The sequence below is a fragment of the Helicoverpa zea genome, chromosome 8 (assembly GCF_022581195.2).
Source record: "Helicoverpa zea isolate HzStark_Cry1AcR chromosome 8, ilHelZeax1.1, whole genome shotgun sequence".
Taxonomy (NCBI): domain Eukaryota; kingdom Metazoa; phylum Arthropoda; class Insecta; order Lepidoptera; family Noctuidae; genus Helicoverpa; species Helicoverpa zea.
The window spans coordinates 11213785-11240983 of NC_061459.1; the positions used below are offsets into that span (position 1 = coordinate 11213785).

The 27199-nt window shown below is 36.1% G+C and overlaps 8 protein-coding genes and 2 long non-coding RNA genes across 11 annotated transcripts in view; 6 read left to right on the top strand and 4 right to left on the bottom strand.

The window, feature by feature from the left end:
- The window catches only part of LOC124632280 (alkylated DNA repair protein alkB homolog 8), a 3962-nt gene extending 459 nt beyond the window's left edge, over positions 1 to 3503 (bottom strand). The window contains exons 1-7 of the mRNA XM_047167055.1: positions 3032 to 3503; positions 2729 to 2963; positions 2334 to 2648; positions 1902 to 2061; positions 1274 to 1532; positions 828 to 983; positions 333 to 497 (exon numbers count right to left, since the gene is read on the bottom strand). Of these exons, the coding sequence (XP_047023011.1) occupies positions 333 to 497; positions 828 to 983; positions 1274 to 1532; positions 1902 to 2061; positions 2334 to 2648; positions 2729 to 2963; positions 3032 to 3139 (1398 nt within the window). The 5' untranslated portion in view covers positions 3140 to 3503. The remainder of the gene's footprint in view (positions 1 to 332; positions 498 to 827; positions 984 to 1273; positions 1533 to 1901; positions 2062 to 2333; positions 2649 to 2728; positions 2964 to 3031) is intronic.
- Positions 1 to 9853, top strand: part of LOC124632279 (tyrosine-protein phosphatase non-receptor type 11) — a 26875-nt gene extending 17022 nt beyond the window's left edge. Inside the window, exon 4 of the mRNA XM_047167053.1 lies at positions 9729 to 9853. Within this exon, the coding sequence (XP_047023009.1) occupies positions 9729 to 9740 (12 nt within the window). The 3' untranslated portion in view covers positions 9741 to 9853. The remainder of the gene's footprint in view (positions 1 to 9728) is intronic.
- Positions 3580 to 6032, top strand: LOC124632281 (phosphatidylinositol N-acetylglucosaminyltransferase subunit A). Its single transcript, XM_047167056.1, has 2 exons — positions 3580 to 3732; positions 3828 to 6032. The coding sequence occupies exons 1-2, from the start codon at positions 3715 to 3717 to the stop codon at positions 5124 to 5126; spliced, it is 1317 nt and encodes a 438-aa protein (XP_047023012.1). The 5' UTR covers positions 3580 to 3714; the 3' UTR covers positions 5127 to 6032.
- Positions 5576 to 8691, bottom strand: LOC124632292 (clathrin light chain). Of its 2 annotated transcripts, XM_047167076.1 has the most exons (6): positions 8434 to 8691; positions 8017 to 8160; positions 7493 to 7604; positions 6710 to 6721; positions 6111 to 6299; positions 5576 to 5872 (listed from the first exon to the last, which is right to left on the bottom strand). In XM_047167076.1, the coding sequence occupies exons 1-6, from the start codon at positions 8594 to 8596 to the stop codon at positions 5866 to 5868; spliced, it is 627 nt and encodes a 208-aa protein (XP_047023032.1). In that variant the 5' UTR covers positions 8597 to 8691; the 3' UTR covers positions 5576 to 5865. The 2 variants fall into 2 exon arrangements, with proteins under 2 accessions (XP_047023032.1, XP_047023033.1); XM_047167077.1 differs by lacking the exon at positions 6710 to 6721 and having other exon boundaries at positions 8434 to 8689.
- On the top strand, positions 6965 to 7606 carry LOC124632300. Its single transcript, XR_006984607.1, has 2 exons — positions 6965 to 7095; positions 7461 to 7606. It is a non-coding gene; the product is annotated as an uncharacterized LOC124632300 (long non-coding RNA).
- LOC124632291 (growth arrest and DNA damage-inducible proteins-interacting protein 1) lies at positions 9713 to 11106 on the top strand. Its single transcript, XM_047167075.1, has 3 exons — positions 9713 to 10137; positions 10322 to 10557; positions 10839 to 11106. Exons 1-3 carry the CDS (start codon positions 9834 to 9836, stop codon positions 11043 to 11045), a joined length of 747 nt encoding a protein of 248 aa, XP_047023031.1. The 5' UTR covers positions 9713 to 9833; the 3' UTR covers positions 11046 to 11106.
- A 937-nt stretch (positions 11107 to 12043) lies between these two features.
- LOC124632295 overlaps positions 12044 to 27199 on the bottom strand; it is a 33470-nt gene continuing 18314 nt past the window's right edge. The window contains exons 8-20 of the mRNA XM_047167080.1: positions 25000 to 25129; positions 23977 to 24115; positions 16264 to 16453; positions 15890 to 16066; positions 15391 to 15565; positions 14688 to 14866; positions 14476 to 14537; positions 14310 to 14399; positions 13780 to 13928; positions 13290 to 13446; positions 12806 to 13031; positions 12500 to 12607; positions 12044 to 12271 (exon numbers count right to left, since the gene is read on the bottom strand). Of these exons, the coding sequence (XP_047023036.1) occupies positions 12119 to 12271; positions 12500 to 12607; positions 12806 to 13031; positions 13290 to 13446; positions 13780 to 13928; positions 14310 to 14399; positions 14476 to 14537; positions 14688 to 14866; positions 15391 to 15565; positions 15890 to 16066; positions 16264 to 16453; positions 23977 to 24115; positions 25000 to 25129 (1935 nt within the window). The 3' untranslated portion in view covers positions 12044 to 12118. The remainder of the gene's footprint in view (positions 12272 to 12499; positions 12608 to 12805; positions 13032 to 13289; positions 13447 to 13779; positions 13929 to 14309; positions 14400 to 14475; positions 14538 to 14687; positions 14867 to 15390; positions 15566 to 15889; positions 16067 to 16263; positions 16454 to 23976; positions 24116 to 24999; positions 25130 to 27199) is intronic.
- On the bottom strand, positions 17866 to 21781 carry LOC124632282 (protein ALP1-like). Its single transcript, XM_047167057.1, has 2 exons — positions 21211 to 21781; positions 17866 to 20193 (listed from the first exon to the last, which is right to left on the bottom strand). The coding sequence occupies exons 1-2, from the start codon at positions 21540 to 21542 to the stop codon at positions 19278 to 19280; spliced, it is 1248 nt and encodes a 415-aa protein (XP_047023013.1). The 5' UTR covers positions 21543 to 21781; the 3' UTR covers positions 17866 to 19277.
- Positions 17877 to 23171, top strand: LOC124632299. Its single transcript, XR_006984606.1, has 2 exons — positions 17877 to 18503; positions 21697 to 23171. It is a non-coding gene; the product is annotated as an uncharacterized LOC124632299 (long non-coding RNA).
- Positions 18802 to 21311, top strand: LOC124632298 (transcription factor Adf-1-like). Its single transcript, XM_047167082.1, has 2 exons — positions 18802 to 18934; positions 20232 to 21311. The coding sequence occupies exons 1-2, from the start codon at positions 18802 to 18804 to the stop codon at positions 21161 to 21163; spliced, it is 1065 nt and encodes a 354-aa protein (XP_047023038.1). The 3' UTR covers positions 21164 to 21311.

The window sequence follows — 27199 nt, forward strand, 5'->3', positions numbered from 1 at the left end:
CTCTGACAATTTTAAGCCAGTGTTGTGATATCGAAGGTTATAGTTCGGCCATTCAGAGAATGCGTTCCTGACACGTCGCGATTGAACTGACGACGTAACTACATTCATTGATTATTGATATAATAATGTTGTTTTAATGCTCCTCAATTGTTAAAACGGTAAACAACCAGCAAAAATATTTTTATCGTAACTGCAACGCCATTGCAAAGTTACGTCGTCAGTTCAATCGCGACGTGTCAGGAACGCATTCTCTGAATGGCCGAACTATAATAAGACAATTTTGATGTGCCAAAATAGCTGAAATTAATGAGTGGTCAATTGGGGTATCTCACCTTGCTGCTAAAATGATGAATAACAGCAATACAAATAACTATATCAGCAGTGCCATCCCTCAGCATAGGGTTCAATAGATCCAGTCGTACACAATCTGCTTTATGGATATCACGTAAATGCTCCTTGCATTCTGATAGCAAGCCTGAACTGCGTTCGCCAGCAATCTGCAACATAGAACATTTTATTAAGTAAAAAATATAATAATATAATAGATATTAAACAGGCATGACTTAGTTACATTCAGGTAATTTGATTGGACAGGTGGCAGTATGTAAACATACAATTTAATTCAGCTGCAATAAAAAAGCTTGCAAATTTCTTCAGTAATCGTCTTGCCACATAGACAGCCTGAATAAAGAGTATGGTTCTCGCCAAACTGTTGGCATCGTGGAACATTGCATGAGTTGTGATTGATGCGAGTGATTTTTTTTTTCCTCCTAGAGCCCATATCTTAAACTTGTAATCATTCTGGTTAATATGTAGTTCTAACAAACCTGCATAATATCATCTCGCCGCAGTATATTCTTGCCGTTACCACATCCTAGATCCATGACCACACTGCCCGTAGGAACGTCTTCCATGAACTGAACTACTTTCGGCCATGGCTTGTGCCGTGTCGTACTGAAGTGACCCGCTATTTGATCGTAGACCTGAAAATAAAATCTGCTTTATCAACACTTTTCCACTAACTAATCTATAAGAATATAATAAAGAGGAAACATTTTTTGTTTGTTTGTATCCAAGAGGCTGTTGGGTAGCTATAATATTCCCGAGTAACATAGGCTATATTTCATCCCAACGCAGGCCGTAGTTTCCACGGGACACGGGTGAAACCTCGAGAAAACAATTAGTCACAAATATGGGAGAAGATAACTAGAATTTAAATTATTTATAGAAGTCATTATTTAAAATGCAGCCATAAATAAGCCATTATACAAACCTGATGCACATGTAAGTCTTCCAAATTAGAAGCCAGGTCATCTTTCAAGTTATCTGGAGACACCTTCTCTGCACTGTCACAGAGAGTCTTGTACCTACACTCACATGGACCAATCCTAGTCCAACGGAAGGTAAGAGAAATTCTCGTATTCCTTTGTACAGTGTCACTAGTAATAACTTTGATGTTCTGTCCGTTTTCTAACCGATTTTCGATGATGGGATCCCATGTTCGAGGTTGGATACCATGCTGCCAGTCATATCTGATGATTAAGATACATATGATTGGGTGTTTTTGTTTTTCATCAAATTAGGGCAATAAATAATGGAAGATTGGAATGTCCATCAAAAAGGGAACCCACAAATAAAATGTTCATAAACCTGTTTAGTGTTCTTGTATGAGCATTAAATGTTTGAATCAATAAAATAAATTGAAACAAGATGGAAGACGGGTAACAGAGAAATTGTTCAAATAAATAGTTGTAGATGGAAATGATACTAGCTTTAAAAAAAAATTACATGGTGAATATGTTTGTTGGGAAATTGATATTAAAAATGAGAAAGCTGTTATAATTGCTATCCAAATAATATGAAACTGAAAAAGTGGCCATGGCTTTAAATCATCTATTCACCTGGCCTCATCTTGCATAACAAGTAGAGATCTTGCCTGAACTTGAGTTGGCACATATTTCCCACTGTGATGCTTCCAATCCATCACCACATCTGAACCAAGAGAGAGAGACAGGATTGTGTCTCCAAAAGGACTGTGTTTATCCACGTGTGATGGTATTCCTGGGAATGGGAAATTGGGAGAAGTTAATTTCAGTGGTACATCTACATATCCACAACCCTAATTTACTTGTGATGTTACAGTTATTTATTCTTTTAATGTCCTTCCGCTATTTCCGCCCTTTTTCACCACCCCATTGTACATTCCTATGCACTCTGCCACTACACCTATGTGTTCCCTTATTACTCCCCCCATGTGCTCTTCCTGTATATTTCCATAATTTTTAAAGCAATATATTGAGACAGCAATAGAATTAAAATAAATAATACTGTACCTTGTCCAGGACTGTATTTATTAACAGTCAGCTGATCCGGTACACCTAAGTCAAATCCTTGTTCCTTCAATCTCTCCCACAATACATCACATTCTTCAGGTATTTTCTCTATCAAAGGATTATTTAAATCCACATCATTACTTCCATATCTAAACTCATAGCCATAATGTCTTACTTGACGGTTTTTCAAATTGGACTCTGAGTTCCAATCAAATAATTTTATAAATAGGTTTTCTTCATCTTCACTGATAAAATTTTTCAGTAAATACAATCCTTTAGGATTTTCATGTGGACATATTATTTCTGTATTGGGAACTGGAAAAATAAATAATATTAAAGTTTAAAAAGATTGTCTTCCAGAAAAAATCTGGTCATCAAACACTGGTCATGTTTACCTTTTTCTACATAGTTTATATAGAGTGGGGTTCCATTTTCGTCAGCTTTAGCTTTACCATTATATTTGTCATAAAACAATTGAGCATCAACAGTTGTTGCAAAAATCAGGAAGGAATAAGTTTCCCCTTTTTCAGCGATAAACTTGTGTTTACTCAGACCACACTCTTTAACTAATAGATTTACAGCTTCTTTCTCCAAACCAGTTGCTTGACCAGCATTGCAAATAACTATATTCTGAAATGAGAAGGTTTGTATGATAAAGATGTTAACAATTCATCGTCATAATAGCAATCACGACTTACCGGTCCAGGCACATCGGTACAGGTTATTCCTTTAGAACTTTTCAACCGAGCGGCAAATCTTTTCGTTTTCCGATCAGTTTTTTTGTTCTCGTCCATTTTTTCATTCATACGTCTCTTTCTCTTATGAGATTTGCTTTTTTATTAAAAATGCGAAATAAACAAAACACACAACGATACACGCACATATAGGTTTGACTTTGACACATTGACAACTGATAAACCATAGATAGAATAAAATAGCAGCTGATGACACAACTTACTAAACTTTTTACTAATGAAAGAAATCTTCAGGAACAGTCTTCAGTACACACCATGGGCCTTTTTACAACGCGCTACGTCAATCACAGTGCACGGGAAAAAGCATTCCGCAATTTTCACGTGGGTCTTTGATTTCCTCCGAGATTTAAATTTTCTGTACTGCGAGAAGCCGAAAATAGATCTCAGTGGCGTGCACTTGGAGAGGCCTATGTCCAGACTGCGATAGGCTGATGATGATGATGATGATGATGTACTGTCGTCAAATGTCATAACTTCTTGTGTCATTTCCATGACAATGTTACTGTCAACTCTGATTATTAATTATTGTTGTGAAAGGATTTGCCTGATGAGGAGGAGCGATTTTTGAATTAAAAGTAATAAATTGAGTGTCACTATCTTATATTATACATCAGTATCTTTTTACGATGGCGCTGCAAAGAAAGGTACTTTAGTTTTATTGCACTTATGCCGTAAATGTGAATATACGTCTATTCATCATCATGAAATATCATATTTTTACGATAACCTATTTTTACAGGAAATCCGTAAAAGGAACAAGAAGCATATTATCTGCATGGCTTCAGACTTCTTCTATCCTAATACGGGCGGAGTGGAAGAGCATATTTATAATTTATCTCAATGTTTAATAAAGCGAGGGCACAAGGTAGTTATAATAACACATTCGTACGGTCAGCGAGTTGGAATTCGTTATTTAACGTGTGGACTCAAAGTATATTACTTGCCTGTCAGGGTATTTTACGCACAGTGTGTCCTACCAACTATGATAAGCAATATAGCACTAATAAGATACATATTGATAAGAGAGAGAATAGAAATTGTTCATGGGCATTCTGCATTCAGTGTCCTATGCCATGAAGTGTCAATTATAGGTAAATTAATGGGACTCAAGACAGTTTTTACTGATCACAGCCTATTTGGTTTTGCTGACACATCTGCTGTCCTCACTAACAAGTATCTGCAGATGTGTCTGTGTGAGTGTGATCATTGTATATGTGTATCACACACTGGAAAAGAAAATACAGTGCTCAGAGCAAAAGTGAAGGCATATAAAGTTTCTGTGATTCCGAATGCTGTTGATGCTTACAGTTTTACTCCAGACCCAAGCAAAAGAGAGCCAAATGTGATAACTATAGTGATTGTATCCCGGCTGGTCTACAGGAAAGGTGTTGATCTGATGGCTGCAGTAATAGCTGACATGTGCCCCAAATATCCAAACATAAGATTTATAGTTGGTGGAGATGGTCCCAAAATGTGGCTCTTGCAAGAAGTAAGGGAACAAAAGGGCTTCCAGCATTGTGTTACCCTCTTAGGAAGTCTCAAACATTCAGAAGTCAGGAATGTTTTAGTGAAAGGGGATATATTTTTAAATACTTCTTTAACAGAAGCTTATTGCATGGCAATCGTTGAAGCTGCTTCTTGTGGGTTAAAAGTGGTTTCCACTAGAGTTGGTGGCATCCCTGAAGTATTACCTGAAAGTATGATTTACCTAACAGAACCAAATGTTAGCAGTCTAGTTGAAGGAATTGAAAAGGCAATGGACGACATAGACAAAGGGAATATATTATGTCCATTTGAATGCAATAAGAGAATAAGGAAAATGTACAATTGGATGGACATAACAAAGAGGACAGAAATAGTTTACAATAAAATATCATTGAATAAAGAACAGCCTTTAGGATTACAATTACGAAACTACCTCACATGTGGTGTATGGCCATTTCTTTTAGTCATAAGTTTAATGTATTTGTTATTAAAATTGACTGAAAAAATATATAAAAAGAAACACATTGATATTGCAAAGGATTATAAGTTATAGCCATGGTTATTGTGTTCAAATTATTTATTTGGGATTGTGATTACATCTCTTTGTTTCCTCTTATTTTACTTGTTTAGTCACAAATATTGTTATACATTGTCCAGCCATTTACATTGCTTTTTGTATATTGTAAAAGCAATTATTTTTGATAATACTCTTAAATATGTTTACTGACTGTTTACTTATGTATAGGGGTAACAGTTTTAACTTAACTAGCAAGGTTTATTTTGTGTTCAAAATGCAGTTTATCTGTTTGTTAGAGAAAGTTAAGAGTCTGCTTCTCACTCGACTAACTTATTTCAATGATCAATCTGCTAAAAGTAAAATAATGGTTGGATGATATAGGTATTTATAACTTTAATATGCAAACTTTTATGTACAAAAATCGTGACTTATTTTAGATGAATTGGGATAGGATAATGATACCAAAGAAATTGAAACAATTATAATTTTATTTTGGAATGATATTTATTAACATTATGACAAAAACGTGGCTTAACTAGTCCTAATAATAGTTCGCCTTTATGATTTATACATCATTTAATACAATATAAAATGAAATAAATAACACTATTATGGTTGTTATTACATTCCAGTATTATTAAACAGCAGTGGAACAACTTTTATATTAGTAAATTTCTCCTAAATTATTATAATTATAAGTGTGATTTTTATATACCGAGACTGATGATTAGGTACAATTTTTGCAATAATGTATCTTTTACATTTTGCTGACACTTCAGGCTCTGTGAACAAAAACATTTTATTATAATTGTGTATTATTTTATGGTATTATAAATAGAATATATTTTTTAGACAGTTACCTTTAATTCTTAGATAGTTACAAATTATTCAGGTATTTTTCCCTATTTTCATTAAAAAAATATATACTCATAAACCAGTAAATCGTCTTATTATTCTGTAAAAAATTTTGTTTGGGATTGCATAAATGCAACAAATGTTGGTCATTGTAAAGAAACTTACACTTTAGTAGTGCGCGGTGGGTGCTTAGGTCTGACTCCAGACTGTTTCAACTGGAGCACGATGGACCTAAGCCGAGCAACGTCACGGCCACGCCTCGGCCCAAAGTCACACAGCTCAGCGACGCGTTCCCACTCATTACCATCCTCCACAGTACCTTCCGATCCACGTGCCAAGGCCTTTTCGGCATTCCTATTTCAAAAATACAAAATTCAATTTAAGAATACTTTTTTTTTAAGTAGTAAATTCCCACCTGTGAAGTTTATTTATGGCATGTAAAGTTGTATGTTAGACGTTTTTTTTATTATAATGAAATGTATTTAAATGGTATGTTTACAAAAATGTTTTATTGGTCATCTTTGTTGATGTGCACAAAGACAATGAAGTGCTCATTTTATTTTTACACAAATATACTAATGAAACTGAAATAACATTTTATTACAACATCATCCCTGTATTAGTACCAGCACCTATCACTGATCACACATTTATGACATGTCCAAAGTATTTGGACATTATAAACAAGAATTTTATCACCTGGAACCATCACCCAGGAATACCATATTAGTTCCTCTTTTAGTTTATATCTCAGTTATACTTACTTAGCCGACTCCCTGGTTGCATTGAAAAGAAAAGGGTCCCATTAGTTAATGCTTTATCTATCATGCAGAGGAACAAAATTGTTTAATCAATATGCAGTCAAATATTAAAACAGGTCCATACTAACAAAAGACATGTCTGTTATTAAGTAGGTAAGCCCCAATATTTAAATTGAGAATAACCCAATAAAATATGCAATAAATCAAAGCTGGCCAAATATACAGCCGTTTATAGATAGCCGATATAACAAGAATATAGCTGTAGTAAAGTACATAAAATTATGAAAAGCTCTTAAAGATACCAACTGTGATCCTAACTTGTTTTTTAATGTCTCCAAATTCACATTTATTTTATAAATCCATTGACTCTTGCAATGCTAAGTCATTAAGTATATATAAGTCCGTGTCGAACCGCAGCCCGCGCTACGGCTCCCATACCGCGCGTGTTGAATACGATCAACAAACTCGTTGAAGCCAACCCGGACTGCGATATATTCGAAGACGATTTTGTTCATATAATGGGCGTATGCCTAAAATTTTGTGAAAACAATTCCTAATTTTATTACTTGTTTATTTTTATATGTGTTTTTTTTATATTATTATTTTATACTTTTGTTGTATTTAACAGTATTTTTAAGCTTGTATTTTAAATTTAATTTTAAGTTTACGATTTATGTAATTGGCTGTTAAAGCCATGTAAGTCGAATAAATAAATAAATAAATAAATAAATAAATAAATAAATAAATAAATTAGTAAGATAACGATTAGTAATGGACAATATTTACCTGTTAGCTGCCTTAGTTTTAGCGATCTGCTCCTCATGAGTTTTGTACCAATCCTCCAACTCCTTTTTGGCTATTTTAAGCATCTCCTCTTTCTTGTTTTCTTCCTCAGCATCTGTATTTAAATTAAAGTTATCAATGTAGGTGTACACTTTAACACATAATATGAGACTAGGAAACGAGTACATAATATTACTTTGCTTTTGTACTCCACCCCCTATAAAACAAATATTTGTGTGCCAAGTGATCAATAACCACTAAGAGAGGGTAGTTATATAACGTATGAAGATTCACATTATTCATTTGAGGGGTGGTACAACAATTAATTAATGTTTTTCATACCACATAAAATATTGGTACATATTACTGTTTTTATAGTGTTTATAATTTGACAAGATGTTTCATATTAATATTAGTCAAACTTGGTCAGTGTAAGACAATTAATGGATAGCACAATAAATATAATGCTTGTGACTAGATTAGATTACAAGATAACAAATGAGTAATATACGAAGGAGTTTCCTTACCTTTCTCCTCCAATCTTTGTTTCTGTTCCTCGCGCCAGGCTTTGATCTTCTCAGGCTCTTCTCTCTCCTGTTTGAACACGGATGTCTGGATGGGCTCGTCATCTAGAAGCCCGTTCGAGTCGAATGCTGACGCACTTGGCACTTCTGTTGGAAAACAGAATCACTGGTGAATACAAGAACTTTTTAGCCATAGTTAATTTAAATTTTCTCCAGTCTTACTAGTTACAGTACAAAGGTTCTGGCTAGTCCAATGACTAGTCATGTACTGCATAAGGTTTCTGAAATTTGATTCTGATGTGATCAGAAACCAAACAGTTGTTTGGTAACATTATTGATTTTTATCATAACTTTTCCTTATGTAAGCATTTTCAGTGCTGAACTATCAGATATCTAACTGGGAAATAACATGTTTCTTACCCACGAAATCGTCCACCAGGCCGTTTGAGGAGGAAATAATGGGGGGCGGAGCACTGGTCTCCAACTCATCTTCTAGCCCTGCCAACTGGTTCTGTTCGCGAGCTAAGAACTCCGCCGCGGGGTCTACTTCGGGTTGAACAAAATTATCACCGAAATCATCCATTATTTTAAGATTTACAGGACACTAAATAAAATAACAAACCAAGAAATGAGAGCTTCAATTAAATTATCAGGCACAGATAGGGACACGAAAAAAGTATCGATGCTTTGTGGTATCGAGTACATTCCAGTTCGATACCGATACTTTTGTACTCGATACTTTGCATTCGATACTTTTACTCAATAAGTACTTTTTCCCAGGTATCGTATCGAATGAAGAATTTAATTTAACAGCGCTTTCTAGCTCACTACTACTTATAAGCTACTACTTATCGGCACAGGTTTCGCCACTTTCAGAAGATCCCTTAAAACAATGGGAAGATATGAAAGTAGTATTCCCAAAATTATATAAATTGGCACGAGAATATATATCAATCCCTGCGACGTCAGTACCTTCAGAACAATTATTTTCTAAAGCAGGAAGTACCATCACAAAAATTCGAAACCGCTTATCTCCAAAAAGGCTCAACAAACTTCTATTTTTAAGTGACTGTACGGAAGAGGAATGGGATCTTTAATCTACTACGCGGGTGAAACTGTGGGACACTGCTAGTTTTTAGTATACCTCAAATAACTTAATATTGTTTCCTTTTGCTACATTTTCGATTTGTTTCATTCATTCCATTTTCCATTTTTCTATTATTCTATTAAAGTGTACCAATACCATTTGTTTTTTATGTCCTGCTGAACTGAAGTATAACTGACATTATTTACTGACTGATATTGACCAAGCAAATTTTGATCTAAAAAAGTACTCGATACCTTGAAGTATCGATACTTTTGTTTCGATACTTTAATGAGTACGATACTTTGTTATCGATTCTACTCATGAGTACGATATCGATACTTTTGCTTCGATACCGTGTCCCTAGGCACAGACAAGACAAAGCAAAGAGAGCGAGATAGTCGAGATAGTAGGGAAATACTATTTCATTCTTCATTCATTGACACGATGACAATTCTGAAAATTTTAATGTAATTTAGATATTTACCACTCTGAGTTAAAGTCTAAAATGCAATGCTTACAAGATTCCAACTGGTGACTCATTCACATTATAATGGCAACCCTGTTTTAATTCTTTTGTCAATGATCAACCAGTGACAATATAGAGGTGAATCCAGGTAAATCCGTGAAGAATCTGTGGTGAAGAATGCAAATGTCAAAAATCAAAAACATAACCTAACTTTTGAGACAGTAAAGGAAATTAACCAAAACTTGAAAAACAAGAACATAATTTAAAATGAGTCTGTGTATACGATCTAAGTTGTTGCGGCCGAACTTTATCGGCTCTCTGTTTCGTTACTCCACTTCGCCAGTGGAAGCTCTAGAACAGAGTGAGGCAGTAGTAGACGTCGATGAAGATGCATTGGCGAGGGAAGCCGAAATAGAACGCAAGAGGAATATTTCTAGACTGAACCCACCTCATCAAAACCTCATAAATGGAACTAGGCCTTATGAGGAACCGAAATCTTTGGCACATCTGACTGTTAAATATAATAGGAAGATGTATGGAAAATACGGCAGTGCCAGTGGTGTTAATCCCAGTAAGTTCCTTAGTTATGCACTTATTTGGTTTCACTATATTTTGTCGCAGTTTAAGGACCAAAGCTTGCTGAAGCAATTTGTATTAAGCTCTAACAATCACATAAAAGATCGATTCTTAACTAATTAATTATATGTAATTTCAATTGATAACTTTGTAATTCATATCACCTTCACCATTTACAGGCATATGCTTTCCATCAAAACAAGACATAGCGGAGAAAATTGAATATGAATCGGTGGCATATCCATATACCATAAAGCAGATGATGGAGACAGCTGCGCGGAACAGGAAGGAGCAACAAGAGAAAATAGAGCAAAGAGACAGAGAGGTGGCAGCTAGGTTTGCTAAGTTAGGTCAATGGATGAAAGAACTTAATGATAAGATTGCTAAGAAAACTGCTGAGACTAATGCTGCCAAGGTAAACAATTATTAGTTTTGTTCTTTATCATTTGAAAGAAAGTCTGTGTACTCTAAGTTAGAGGGATGTTATTTTGAATAGTTTAACTCCTTGTATCCAGTGCGCAGATATACGCGAGACACAATGGATTTGCTATTATTCTCTAATTAGCGGCAAACAAGAGGTTAATCTCTGAGACCAGGCAAAGGAATAAATTATTTTGGGTAGATTTCACCATAATTTTCCAAGCAACTCTGTTATAAAAAATATTTACTAATACATAAATATTTATTATTTTACAGCAAAAGAAGGAGAGGCTAGTGGAAGAAGTAAGAAGACACTTCGGCTTCAAGTTAGATCCTCGTGATGAGAGGTTCCAAGAGATGCTGGCTAAACGAGAAAAGGAACAGAAGAAATTAGAGAAGCAAGCCAGAAAGGAAGCTAAGGAGAAAGTCATGATCGCTAAACTTCAGCAGCAGAATGCAAAAATAAGTGACGCTAAGAAGTGAATAGGTTAGATATTGTAGTTATTTTATAATTAGAGTAATAAATCGTTATTGTAAATTGAAACGTTGTTTCTATCAGACATTTTAAAAATGCATGAAGTATTTTAGTTTATGTAAAGTAGTAGTTAATGCATGCTTAAAGGATGTCTTTCTTGAAGGATATCAATTTATTTCTGTGTCAAGATGTCAAGTCCATCAGTGTTCCATTAGGATCTTAAGAAACTGCAGCTCTCATGATCCTCCTCTAAAAACTAACTTTGCTGTGCCCGACAGGGTCCATAATTGTTTCTTTTAATTTTACCCACCAGCATGTACACATTATGGAATGCAATAAAGTTATTGAGTATTGATATGATATAGCCCTTATCCAAATACGTATTTACAACTACTGGTTCAAAAGATAAAGGCCTATTCAGACCTAAGCGGTATTCGCTTCCGTCTGCGGCAGAGAAAACCCTGTGGGTATGCGGTAATATTACTGTTCAGACCTAAGCGGCATTCCCTACCATCTGCGGCAGAGAAAACCCAGTGGGTATGCGATAATATTACTGTTCACACCAAAACGGATTTCGCTATCCTTGTGGGTAGAATAACGCGCGGTAGTCAAGTTAGAGAGGTAAGAAATTTTCGCGGAGTGAGGGCCGGGATGCATGCTGCTGCTCCCGCGCGGTTTGTACTTCTACCCACAGCGGCAGTGAATATCGCTCAGGTCGCTCGAGCCGCGGTACTTGATACTAAATACCTGAGCGAAACCAGCGCGGTATGTACTTCTACCCACAGCGGCAGCGTACACAATATCGCTCAGGTTTGAATAGGCCTTAACACCCGAAACAGTTCGCGGTTTTTTTGCTACGCTGAAGACGTCGCAAAGCTGAGCGCATACGCGCGACAAACCAATCAATCATTTTCCAATCAAACCTTATGACACCTCGCCGGCTTGCCCGTGGTTATAGAAAAGGACGACAAGCAAAACTTATCATGGGTATAAATGAAATCAAACATAAACCAACCAATTTTTTAATCGTAGGTACATAAAACATGATATTCATAAATTGATAAATATATAAAAAACGTCGTCACGAGCTGTCCTCGTCCGAGGACGAATAGAGTGCCTCCCGTGGGTTGATGACGATCGCCGGTTGTATGGAACGTTGCGTCATCTGCGGCGAACAGATCAGCGTGTCCGAGTCGCTCACTACACTACTGCAGGGGCTACTCTGCCCGAAGTTCTGAACATACAAAAATATATTTAAATACATGCATATAGAGTTTAGTAAGATTTATGGACTGAATTTGAACATTAGACAGAGCTGCGTAGGTTTCTTTACCATAAAATCTACGGCGTATCCAAAAAACTAACTTCAGTCTCTCTCAAAAAATTGTACTTTATATTGATTTTGTGTGCTTTCACAGCCCGCCAATAGACAAACCAGCACAAAATAACTCAACAGACTTACTTTTTTGTTAGGCTTCGCTTGCACCGATATCATATCCTCCAATATATTTGTTTCCTCGCAGTGCGCATTTCTCGAGTCACCCATTTGTCTTTCAATCATCTCTGGCTTCTGTAAAGAAACGAACATAAAAAGACATTACTATCTCCCCTAACTCATTGCCTTTGATATGCTAAAAAGGGTTCCTTCAATAAAAAAGGAACTATAATATATTCTTCTCAATTCTGTCGCTGAATTGTCTCCGCAAGATTGCCATTTTTACAAGCTTGTATTTTTTTCATAAATACCACTAGTGAAACCACTTCTTACCATTTCGACGCCTTCTCTTCTCTGCGAGTCTCCCAAAAGATGCGCGGATTTAGTGGTCTTGTTGACCTTCATTTTATCTTTGATCTTTTGGTGTGAGCTCTGCGCCCTCTTCGGCACCATGTTGACGCGTAACTCTCCATTGTATTGAGATTCTTCTACTTCTGCCACTTCTTCAATCGGCTGTGGTTCTGGTGGAGTTTCTTTCGATACCTCGTGAACACATTGGCTGCGGATTCATTTGAAATGATTAATTAGTAAATGGATGCTTTCGAGGATCATGAAGGACGAACCAATACCGAATGGATAGTGATCGAATAACAAAATGAGAGTGGAAATATTCAAAATTCGTGGTCTTAACTGAATAAAAAAGCATTCAGAATTTTGAAGCAATAGAAATCACAAATTCACAATGAGTAAATTCTAGTCACTGAACTCTGAGAATCCCCCTTCCATACCAGAAAAAACTAACCAATTTGGCACTTACCCGTAACATTGGTTGTTTTTGATGAAAGCGTATATGTCCTTGAAGGCCTGCTGTATGTAGGAGAGCGTTGTCTGGTCGATGGGCACAGAACTCGACGACCCAGAACTACTGGACAAATCGCCCGATCTCGCACTAGCCTCGAACGAGTGTTCTGAACCTGGATAAAAGAGAATATGATAGATTCTTAGTCTTGAATTCTATGTTTTCTTAGCCCTAGTTGACTTGATCTCAATCATAAATAATCTAGACGAAAAAAAACACGTACAGAGTAAAGTGGAAGCTAATCTCAAGAATGTAAAAATTCTATCTATCTCTGGTTCAACTTCTTCTGTTGTCAAGGGAAAAGGAGAACCAAAAGGAGCCCAGAATGGTAATAGGTACCTATATTACCTACAGAAAGACGGTATTTGCTTGATCTCTGTTGGAAACCGTAGGAAAATTGCCTAATGTTTGACGGATTTACTCCAAACAAATTATCCAGGTAGTTTACCTGAAGAAGCAGTACAATTGGCCCACAGTCGTATCTGCTGCTGTTTCAACTGCTTCATCTGATCGACCAACTGTAGATTCAGCTCTTCAAGTTGCTGTCTGTGCGAGATCTCCTCTTGTAGCTGTTCCTCTAATAATTCTGCGTAGTCTCTGCAAAAATCGTGGTAGCCTAGTAAGTAAAGAACCAACCTCTCAAGTATGAGGGTGTGGGTTCGATTCCAGGACAGGCAAGTACCAATGCAACTTTTCTAAGTTTGTATGTACTTTCTAAGTCTATCTTGGACATCAATGGCTGATAAGAAAGTGAAGGAAAACATCTTAGGAAACCTGGATTATAAAGCCTGAAATCACCAACCCGCATTGAGCAAGCAATCGGGGATAAAAGTGTATCCTGGAATATGAACTCTGGTAAAAGCATATACATACGTCCAAGGCCGATTTCGGCCACGACGAGATCGACAGTCAACGAGGTCATAGAAATAACTTTTAGCAATATGTAGATGTTGCCTTCTGTAGAAACTACGGACTTACTTGTCTTTCTTCACTGCACTAGTTTTGCTAACATATTTCGTGGGCGTGCTTCTTACATTAGATACTGCGCGATCTCTTGTTATTCCATTTCTATGAACACATAAGTTCAATTATTTATATTACAGTTAGGATATCAACAAACTTAAAAATAATCATCCCGACTTACTTGGATGGAATTGATCTCAGTCTCTCACTCGAAGTCCCGCTAACGCTAGCCAGCCATGAAAACTGGAACAAAGAAATGTTAGAATCAGTCATAATTGAGAGATACGTAATCAAACACCCTCAGCAAGCCACGTGCAGTGCCACGTCAGCGACAATCCGCTTTATACGAATCTTCAGAATTGGAAGTATCAGAAATAACATGCAGTAAGCTACCTTTCCTTCCATTCCTCTTTCATTGTCTCTGAGCGCGGACCGCACTTTGGACAGCGACTCGCTGGTTATATCAATGTTGTTCCTTATGTCTAGTATTACGAGAGTCTTGTTCGATAGCATCATCTGATGGATCATCATCGATGTGTCCTCCGTTATACCACAATTCTGGATGTCCAGGGCTGAGAAATTTATGAAAGGAGTTATTAAATAAATATAAAATAATCTGAAGATAACAGATCATTATTGTATTGAACAATAGGTAGCTAATTAGCTATCAATCTGGTTAAACCTCAGATCACCTTTAAAGATAAGAGAGCGTATGTATCAATGATAGTACATATCAAACAGGATCTACACCGTTGAGGGGACTACGTTGTATTTTACCTACATACTTGATAAAGCTGAAGCATCGTCATACTCCTAATATAGGTATCTTTCTTCAGGATGTACAATCTGAATCAGGATATAGGCACGCTAAGCGTTGTCTATCCCTTTTGCTCAACACAGCTACAGTTTTCTTAAAATAACTTGGAGAACTTGAATTATTACTTAGCCTTTCGCTCAACTCAGCTATAGTTTCTATAGTCTTTTGCTGAGCCCCGCTTTCTCCGCTTTTTGCCCAACTCAGTTATAGCTTTTAGCCAGAAGCCAGCCAGCATGTGTTTCTGAGCTTTTCGCACAAACTAACATCCTTTGAACTGACCTTTGATCCACAAATCATCAGAGAGCACATCGAGAAGCTTGGCGACTCCAGCGTCCCCTAACTGTGGGTTGGCACATAGCGTGATGCGGCGCAGTCCGGCCATCGCGTCTAGCTCAGGCAGTCGGTACCGAAGTGTATGTGTCCAGTTCTCGCTGTATCTGTGTATCTTCTGGTACTAAAATACAGATTAATACTTTATGTCAGACTACAGCAAGAGAACTCTCTGCAAGTTGACAAAAGTTTGCCATTTAATGTACTTAATATGATACTGGATGAATGTTTATGTGTGCATCGCAGAGTAAAACTGAAAATACGCTGTTAACATGGAACACAAATATAATGCACTATGGATATACCTACCTTCTACAAAGTCTGTTCCGAAAAAATGCTGAAGATTCCAAAATTTGCAAAATAATGAGCATTCAGCGTTTTAGCACACAAGCAAACACTTTTGTTTAAAATAACGAGGCAAAGAAAAAGTACTTCGAAATACCATTACCTTGACCAATTCAGCGATGTACCCAGCTCCTACCGGCGTCAGCTCGCACCCTGACAGGTCCAGTGTCAGGATATTGGGCAGACATCTGATAGACTTGCAGATGGCCAAGCAACCCGCGTCCCCGATCAGACATCGTGGCAAGTGTAAGTGTTGTAGAGAACTGTTCGCTAATAAAGCCTACAATACAAGGAAATCTAGAAAGAGTTTTGGTAATGTGATTCAGAGGTCTTTAGAGAGCTTTGGAAATTGAGAGACTATAACAGCGCAAAAGGTGCAACTTGCGCATCGTCCAGAGTCCAGGAGCATATGAGTTTAAAAGATCTCGTCAAAAAGGGATGAAAAGAGAAGAGCAAAATGTTCGGACTTTCTCATACCTCGCACAAAGGATTTAAATACGGTATCCTCAAGGGGAGTCCTTCTAACAGTAAGCTCGTCAACAGTGTGGTGTTAGAGAGTAACTGCGCCGTCGCCTCCACTAAGTTGCTCAGCATGAAGTTCGTCAGTATCACACATCGCTTGTTCACCGTTTTGGCCAGCCTCTCGCAGTCTATATGTTCTAACACTGAAGTTAGAAAAATTCAACAATCGTTAGGCAGTTACAGGAACACTCCAAAAGTTGTGTGGATATTTTTTTAATTTCTAGTAGACCACAGGCTCTCGTACTCGTCTCTCGTCTCTCTCGTCAGAGACTTTGAAAAGTATGAAGAAAGCCACATCATCACAGAATAGGAGTTTTCCATTGTCGCTGATAAAAATGCAGTAAATAACATTGACCTTCAGTTCAAGTCATGCGATGCCACGTAATTATAAGGAACCATGTGTATGGTTCCAATATATATCTAAACGTGATTTGATGATCTAATGAACAAAGTCCGGTAGCAGTACAAAGATTATTCTAGACCCTATCAGTGATTAATGTCTATAAATAAGATTAGCTGGGTTATCGACACATTGACCTATGGATAGCTGATACTAAGTTGGTGATCCGAGCTGGTCACTTGAGGATCTGGTTTCGAGCATCAAAATGGTTATGCGGCTACTTTCAACAGTAAAGGGAAATTGAGTTTTTGGAATTTATGCACCTGACTAAACTACCAGTCTCATAATTTTAAAGACAATAATAATGTGTAAATTCACTCTTTCTGTCAATAAAGTCACAAAAGCCGGCTTGTAATCTGAGTTGTATCAACATTACCCGTTTTGACTTGCTGTCGACACTTTATAGAAACTGAATGCAGGCTCAAATCACAGCTGAGTGCATTTAAAATAGGTGGCCAGTCCGCATATTTGATCCTATCCACGCAGAAATCCAACACCTTGCCGTTGCCTGAAGGTATGACATTGGTCAGAGGCGTGAGGTTCTGCAACTTGCAACACTTCAAATAACATTGATGAAATATTCGGCTACTTTTCGACTCGCCCCCTTTGCCGACCATATTCAAAAAACAAGTAAAAAAAACATTCAAATCACAAATAATACCGTGCAAAACAGCGCGGTTGTTTGCTCGTAATATCGTTAAAATTTTTCTGCAAATAAATATGTTTTTTGGTGAATAATTGCTAAAAAATATAGTAAGAGGACAGTTTGAAATTAGAATATGAGTGACATTGACAAGAGTTTATTTTTTTCTATATCATAGTTTGGCTGCGACCGGTACGTTCAAACGTCACGTGTAAAATGTTTATTTACAAGAGCCTCATTCAAATGTTGGAGACTGGTGTGTTTCATATCATTTCCAAGTTGATGCGTGTATTGAGCGTATGCTCCCTGCATGGGGTGGCCAATTATAGGTATACAAATATTTCTAATGTTTAGATCAGGAATATGCTTTACTACAGTATACCTCCAACCCAAACACCCACTCGATTCCGCAGTTATGTCAAATCGCCCCGCCCTGCTTAAAATTTTATCAGATCTATTTATAAAAAAGGCAGTTTTATAAAGTACTAGAAGTCTAGAAATTAAACAAAGAAAATTTAATTTTATAGTTTTATTAAAAATATTTGTGACAGTCGTTTACAAACTTGACTCTGACAACACAATCACCAAGAACCAAATATCTGATTTTAACAATTTTCAAAAATTAATACTATTCAGACAAAATTTTAAGGACCTTCTCACAATTCACCTTAGATGCTCCCAATATTTAGGCGCGAAAGTTATACAAAAAGCCTAAGATCGCCTGTGAGAGTTGATATTCAACCAGATATTTGGTCATTGGTGAGGCCACCTAGAAACGTCTAACCAAACTATTTTCGTTTTTCTTAATGGTCATATAGAAAAAATATAGGTATGTATTGGCACATCACGACATTTAAATAAAAAAAGAACAGATATAGTTACAAAGTTATTTAGATAGTGACTTTTTAAATGTAGTATTAGTTGGAAAGTAAATGAATTTTCCTCGGAATATGTATATTCATTTACTAGGTAAGATTGAATGCTTTTTATATAATATAACGATTAAGAAAAACTGAGTACAAGTATGTATAAAATCTAATTAGGTACTAGGCGATAACATGTATGTATGTATATATAATAACAATCAATACTTATAAAACCTCTTTTCCACATCAGGGTTGAAGTACGGAATTTATTTCAGTTTGATTTAAGGTAGAAACACATTATTGAAACGCCACGCCACCCGACAAAACGTGATGCGTGTTGAGTGGAATCAATTCGTACTATTTTCTATGCCTAGAATCACATTATAAACACCCGACGCAACAACATGCGCGTACACGCCACCCGATCCCTGACTGCCAGATCAACGTGTCGCCGGTGGTGGGGGTAAACACGCCACCCGACGCACCGCTCGCAGTGTGTTTCTAGTGCAGACCCGACGCCACGCGTCATTTGTTCGAGAACTTTCTTTGATTTTGCACGCGGATTTTATTTGCATCTTTTGGAAATGAGGGACGAACAATTAATAGAATTAGTGAAACGATATCCTATTCTATATAATACTAATTTAGCTCAGTACAGGGACCATACTGTACGAAATAATGCTTGGGAAGAAATTGCAGGGGAAATGGATACACCAGGTAAGTTTTATTACGAATATTATTTATTACAAAATAGAATATACTTATTTTTTACTTGAATATATATACCTATTGGATAGGACTGTATATAAAATTGAATAAAAAATGCTTCGTGAAAATTATATAAGAGAGTTGTATTCCGCAAGACTTATTTTTGACAACGAAAAATTAAAAAAAGATAAAACAAAACACAGACACAAAGAGGTTCCTACTTTATAGGTTTTGGTGTTTTACATTAAAAAAGGTTTCACGTTCTGGGTATCCCGAACACCTATGTTAACTAAATATACATATATCTCGTATGAACTTAGTTTTGTGATTTTTTTGAAGAGTAGCCATGTTATTAATGTTGTCTACCTCTCCTCACAATATCAAGCTGCCACGGAACGGCGCCTTCACTGTTAAAATATTCTTTGAATTTGTTTCTCACTGTAAAAGCATATTGTGTGGAATTTCTACGAATTGGATTTAAATTGTCAAAGGCGGTAGATTCTGTCACATTTGTCTCTGGATGATCACAGTTCGAGGGTAAATTATCCGTGCCCAAATAATTGTGTAAGCAACATGTTGCTAAAATTATTTTGTCGACCATGTCAGGTTGTACTGACATAGGACCTGCAAATACACGCCATCTTGATCTTAAGATGCCAAAAGCATTCTCGACTATTCGTCGAGCACGACTGAGTCTGTAATTGAATATTTTATTGGGTTCATTGTTACGAACGTCATTCTTACTGTAGGGTCGCATCAAAAATGGTTTTAAGGGAAAAGCTTCATCTGCCACAATCACATGTGGCAATGGTTCTGAATTTGGAGTTAAAGGGTTAGCGGCTGGCAATTCTAATTTTCCTTTTTCTATTAATTCTCCTAAAATGGATTTTTCAAATATGCCACCATCGCTGTTTTTACCATAGGATCCGACGTCCACAACTAAAAATCTATACTTTGGATCTACTACAGCTAGTAACACGATTGAATTAGTTCCCTTATAATTCCAGTAATTTGAACCACCATTTATAGGACAAATAATATTCACATGTTTTCCATCTATTGCTCCACAGCAATTTGGGAAATTCCAGTAATTTCTAAAACCATTTTCTGATTCTTGCCAAATTGCAGTTGTAGGTTTGGGCATATAAATAGGACCCATTTTCTTCCAAATTGCATTGCAAACGTCTTGCACAATGTTTCGTACGGTACTGAATCCCATTCGATAGTTGAATCCCATCGATCTAAATGAATTGCCCGTGGCTAAAAACCTATAACAAAAAATTTCATTATTTTTCTTTTCTTTCAGTTGAAGATGTAAAAAATAAATGGGCAAAATTAAGAAACTGCTTCACAAATGCATTGAAAAGACGCCGCAAGAAGAGCGGTCAAGCAGCAACTAATTTAGTACCTTGGAAATTTGAGAAGCAGATGGAATTTCTGTTACCACATTTAGAAGGGAGACAGACTGTTACAAACTTAGCTGATATAAATGATGAAGATTCAACACAACACTCTGAATTGCAATTTTCTGAAGAATCTGCACTTTCACCTCCTCCTATAATTCGTTCACCTACTCCAGGGTCCTCTTCTTCCAGGGCATCTGCTGCAAGAGCTTGTACTACTCTAAATTTTACCCCGAGACGCACAAACAAAAATGATAGTGATACTCAAATTTTACGAGAAATGGTTGATGTAATGAAAACGACGCAGGATATGAGACAGAAAAGAGGAGTACCAGACATGGATGAAAATGACTATTTTTTTTTATCAATGAGTAAACAATTGAAGAAGTTACCTAAAACAGACCAAGCTGAAATAAAATTTCAATTACATAAGCTAATACATGATTCGGAAATGAAAATGCTTAATAACCGTGAAAGAATTCTGAACACACCGATAAATATTACTAGTGATAATATAATTCACAATTCTAATAAGCCATTTATTGTAAAACCAAATCAAAGTCCATATACACACACTAGGACAACAGAAAAAGAAAATGTACCGGTTAATATTATCCCTAACCAAACATCGCGTGATTTAGAGAAGACTACATTATACTATAACTTAAATACGAATCAAATAATGTCGAATCCAAATGTGACTCAATATAGATATTACGACCATTCTCTATCAGCACAAAATGATGTGTCAAAAGTAGAAGCTGGACAGTTGCCAAATGAAAATACTAATTTGAAAGAATATTATGATAGTTTTGACCATGAAGAAAAGTTTTAAAAGACAGTCTGATCTTATTTTTTTTTAAATATCTAGTAGTTACTTACCTGAGGCATACAGCAAGTCTTTCTTTTGTACTGATTGCTTCGCGAAATGTTGTCCTTTTCTTTTGTATATCATTTTTAATAAATTCATGTATTTCCTCAAATTGTGTTTTAGTAACCCGAAAATACATATGAAATCTTTCGCTGTCATTAAGTAAATCTTGATAAAGAGCATGATATTCACCACACGTACTTCTCTTTTCATTTATTTCATGCACCCAGTAACGTCTAGTTTGTTTCTTATTCTTGAGTCGTTTTAGTAACATATATGTACCCAAAATTTGCATCAATCCATCTTCAAAATCTTCATCTGACTCGTTATTTAGAAGATCCATAGTACACGACTATACATGTTCACCGCCGCACATAGACTGAATTAAAAAATTGCGAGCGTGTCGTGGCATCACGTGTTGGTAATGTGCACAGTGCTCATGGGGTGGCGACACGTTGTGTGGCGTGGCGTTTCAATAATGTGTTTCTACCTTTAAGCGTTTATCGTTTTTAAGTTTTTTTTTACATTTTCTATAAATGAAACATCGTAAGTACACTCCTGATATGAAAGTACAAAAGAGACAATATTTTAGGGTAACACGTGGTAACATTTTAAGGCACTCTTAGGGTCTTACCATATCTTATCGACGCTACTTCTTTGCATTCGCGTACTATTCTCGGTCAGATGTCAATGTACCAATCCGACCGGTCCAAAGTCGATCTCATATGGCAACGACCCTTATTCTAAACTACACTTATCAACAAAAAAAAGTCTTAACAAAGGTCAATTACCCAAGTACCTATCTTTTAGGATCATTATTTCAACTTTATTAAGTTTTAAGAGAGCGCGAACATTGTGTAGTGAGGACCCTATAACTTATTCCGCAGTTATCGACTAATAACAAGTTATATTTAACATATTAAACTAGTTCTTATAAGAAGATAATAACTTTCAATAATAATGATATCACATTAGAGTTACATACGATGTGATGAATTGAAAATTATAACGATAGTCACACTTGGTACCGAAGCTGATTGACACTGACTAAATATTAATTAAGAAGTTACAAAATCGTATTTACTCGGATTTTATCAAAGAAAAATACTACTGGAGTTTAACGCTTATATTGGTGATCGAAGGCGTTAGCTTAATTTAGGCTGGGCGTAAATATTTTCTCAGTTCACCACATCAAATATTGTATAATAAATTAAACTAAAATAATTGCACTGTCACCGATAATGCGATAATATCCTTTGTAGTCATACAAACTGAATTGTACATGTTACTTACATATTTACATAATGCGAAATAAATCAGAACGCGTTCTAATTGTACTGGGAGAAGAATAAATATGAGTAAACAACAAATGGTTTTATATAGTATACCAAACTTTTATATGGTATACCAACTCAAGTTTCAAAGAAAGAAAATTGAAATTTGTAACTAATTTCGAAAAAAAATTGACTCCTTACGTATAAATGCTACTCTATGAAGACTTGATTTCATATAAGCAAAATAAATATTTGTAAAATGCATTTAAATCGAGAAAAATGTATGACCATTTGAGATAATATCTCTGTAGTATTTCATAGCCTTTTTGACATAATACCTAGAGTATAGTAAATACCTTTTAAATATGTACATATTTTTTGTTTTTTTTTTTAAAAATTTTTTGCATTGTAACGAGATCAATACTGTTTTCAGCATATACGCTAGTATGATTTAAATTTTGATGTGATGCAGCCTCGGATTTAAATATTTTTGACACACGTGTCTGTAATGAATGATACACTAGTAGGGTAGGTTAGAAGATTTTAGAAATATTGTTAGTAGGTAAATCATGTGATCTAAATTATAAGGTTAGTATAAGGTAAGAGTTAGTAAGGATAAAACAGTTAAATTACAAATAATTTGAAGTGAAAAATATAGGCTTGGATTGGGAAAATGGATAGGAGAAGTAGAAAAGTAGTTTTTTTAGTAGATTAAGAAGTTTTAGTTACAGAATTAGTGTGAAGGTATAATGCACGAATGAAAGGAATAAGGATCCCTAAAATCCAAGACACGTGCAAAAATATTAAATCCTAGTTTTTTGGTAACTTATTTTTGATGGTGTTTTTAAATCATCACTGGCATTTGCTACGACAGTACCTATGTAGAAACGTGATCATACACAATTACCACGACGCATTCTAAAGAAAAAAGGACTTTATCTGTTAGAATTTGGACTTTGAATTTATATCCACTTTTGGGATATACCTGTCTGTTTGATTTAGTAAGTGTACGATATAAGTAATTTAAAATGATCAAAATAATAATAAATGAATGACCGAGAACACGAACAATAACCGTGGATCTAATAACTTTTTATCTAACACAGATAAACAGAAAGTTACATGTCCGATTATTTCATTATCGTGTCGTCAAGAGAAAGAAAGACCAAAATTATTTATTTGTTTGTTACAAATCAATACAATTTGCATATTATCTATTTTTAGTCGCGAAGCGGATTATGATCACGTTTCTTTTACAATTGCTTAGTTCTAATGATTTTAATGAATAAACTGTATATTACATCTAACAGTTAGCTAAATATAGAATTAATTGACTAACCTTTTGATCTCCAGACCTGTGTGTAAGTACTTCGCTTTTCAGTACCTATTCGAAACATGAACATATTAAAAAAAAACTACCAAATATTTTTTTTTGTTCTAGCAACACTGATCTGAAAGTCAAAAGGTTACGCAAGTAACTAAGCTAGCTCGATGTAAGGCCCTCTCCGGTCAGACTCGGGTTGGTCGCCGTCGCTGTCGGACGCGGATATCGACCGTCGCATGTTCCATTCGCTTTCCGGGTCAGAAAATATGTTCCTGTCGGCTAGAGCGTCGTCGTCCATTGCTTCCATGTCTAGGTCGTCTGTGGACAAAAAACGTTACTTTCAATTTTTGCTACCTAGGCCTACTTTTCTCGCAAGTTTGAGAATTCAGGAATTTGAAACGTATATCGGCTATCCGTACGCCATCAATTTTTATCGCGCTCTATTTCTTATAACTTTCATATTATATAGAAATAGATAAAATACTTCACTAGACCAGTTTTTTAATGTAATAACTAGATCAAAGGGTCAGCAAAAACAGGCAATAAATTAGTTTTTAAATGAATGGTTTATAAAATTAAAAATCAATTAGCAGTAAATCATACCATTCACACCGATAATGCTGATTATTTTACATATCGGCTAATGATTTTATGATGGCCTAAACAATTTTTTTGTAAAAAATCAGTTTGATTTTCAATAAGTTTTCAAGTTTCAACCAAACACACATGCATAAACTTACTTCTGAGAAGTGATGAAATGGCGAATGCTATGAGGATCTGAGGATGAAAGATGTATGGGTGATAATGAGGTGATCGTTAGACATAATGATGGCGAGCAAGTTGTTGCTCCCGACTGATGTTGGTATATCTTTAATGGTCTTTACTGGTAGCTAAAAGCTACAAAATTCGATATTCTGTCTTGAAAAGTGTTAGTATGTAGTTGCTGCTTTAAATGCAAAACACTGGTCCTCAACAGCAAGCAACCGACCCCACATAGAACAAAAGCTGGTAGCCGTCGCCGATCGGCGCTGGTCTATTCTGGTAACAATTGTTCAAGCAAGTGTCACTAGCTTTGCATTGCTTCAATCTGCTTGCTATGAGGCAGCATCTACCGTCTATCTACCATCGGCACTGATTACCAGCTTTCTTTCTACAGTCTATGTGTAAAAGATGAGTGTTTTTAGTAGGTATAATGTACTAACCGTTGTCAGCAATGAATTCAGCGCTCCAATCGTTGTCGAACTCGAGCTGTTTGTTGACGTCGCGCTCCATGGGCGACTGTACCGCGTCCGTGTCTGCGTCCGTCACGTCGTATATCTCCGTCATTTTCATCTGAAATGATGTTGTTTTTGTAGTAAAATGATTACAACCTCCATTAATGGTTCTAAATTGTATGAGTTCGGGTGAAGCCGTGGATAGACATGTCGAAAGTATCAGGGTTCTTTCTCCTGCGGGATTGTTCGGAAGAGCTACCACATTCTGGGTGGGGCACGAAGGGGCTCCAGAAGGAACATGAGTAGTTAATTTAGTTAGGCAGTAACAATCACCCTTCACTCGAGTAGGAGGACTAAGGTTCTTGAGGTTGAAAGTGAAAACTATAGGGTAAAATAGAGAAAGCAGTCAAAAATTATAAACTTGATTTGTATTTAAATAGTTTACCAAACAGTACATAAACTGAAATCAATCAACAATAGAATGTGAACTAATTGTACTACAATTGAGGCCAATCTAGGACGTACAAACAATTCTTACGTACATTGCGATAAAATGACAATTTATTAGGTACTTATATTATGTTATTATATGTTATGTACCAACTACACTTCGTCCGGCGCGATAATGACACATCTACATCAAATTGCTTGTTCGCATTTATATACTTACATTAAAAAATACCAAGATTGAGTATCTCGGCTAGGGTATCCAACAAAAAGCAAAAGATTTTTGGGAATATTTTATCTATGCTTTGATTGAGGAGGCGGTTAAAGACTTCATTTTTTTTTTTAATAAATAGGTTACGCTTAGGCAGGTATTAAAAAGGACTGGTCAAAATTCGTCGTTCGATAAGATCATCAAGAAAAAATTGGGGTATAATCTATCTATATAAATAAAAATGTTTTGTGGTTTGTTAGTCTGCTTAAAACTCGAGAACGGCTGGGCCGATTGAGCTGATTTTGGTTTTAAAATGTTTGTAGAGGTCCAGGGAAGGTTTGAACGATACGAAGTTCGCGGGATCAGCTAGTTTTATAATAAAAATTACGGACCAACGAAAGTCAAGTCAAATCATTTGTTTCATTTAGGCCTTAAGCACTTATGAACGTCAAAAAACTAAGTTTGATTCTAGTTGCCCATGTCTGAAAGGTCTATTCTGTAAGTAATGCCAAGCTGAGCAAAAAGGTAAATTAAAATTGTCCTAATAAAACCGTACATGTGGTCACTATCACAGCATCGCAAATAAACAAAGAAGCCGCTTGCTATCGTATTTACAGTCGAAGTAAATTATACCAACTTATTACTCATGGATGGGTCGAAGTTCGGAGTGTTTCTGTCAGTAAACATTAGGTACCTATGCTGTGCCTAGTCTAATAACTATTTGTATGTTTATCTAGAAAACTATATTTTCCTATTTTATTTTTTCCGCTTTCTGGGCCTATCCCAGGGGCTCCTGAAAAATTTTTTTTTTTTTTCGGATTATAGTATGATGAGCCTATATGGCTGTCTTATACGTAAGAGTAAAACCTTTTGGAACTTAATAGTGCAAGCAACAAGATTAGAAAATACTTGACCGGGAAGTTACTCGAGCGTACAATCCAATGCACCTAAGTCATAATAACCCAGTGCGAATACATTACTAATATTTTTTCTCGATCGTGATAACGCAAAACAGTGAGAGATAACCCTATGCGTGCGGTCTCCTTATGTCGTACGATGCTCGCGTCATTCAGTCAGGCCGCGCTCGCCATTGGCCGTTGATAGTGGGGGTCAAGTATGCTAATTAGAATCACTCGGGATATTTGCGAGAGGAAATATGGTAGCACGTTTTGCTAGGGGATGGAATACGTAATAAGTTATATGACGATGATGGTAAATAACGGAAGTTTTGGTTGGTTGAATATGCAGATTCGGGTATATTTTTTTGGTAGCCTTCACAGTAGTTTCCTATTCTTTCGTTCAAATAATTTCAGCAACTAAATACTTCTTAAAATCACAGTCCTTCCGTTACAGTCCTTAAACTTTTTGAGTTTATATCATGAAAATCTTCATGATATAAAGTCAAAAAGTTCTTTTATATCATGAAAATTAAGACGTCTCTTCTTGAATCTTGAGATCCGTTGCAATAAAACCTCAGCGGGTGTGTCACGCACATCTGAGGGCACGGCAATGCCCCAGCCATCTTATATT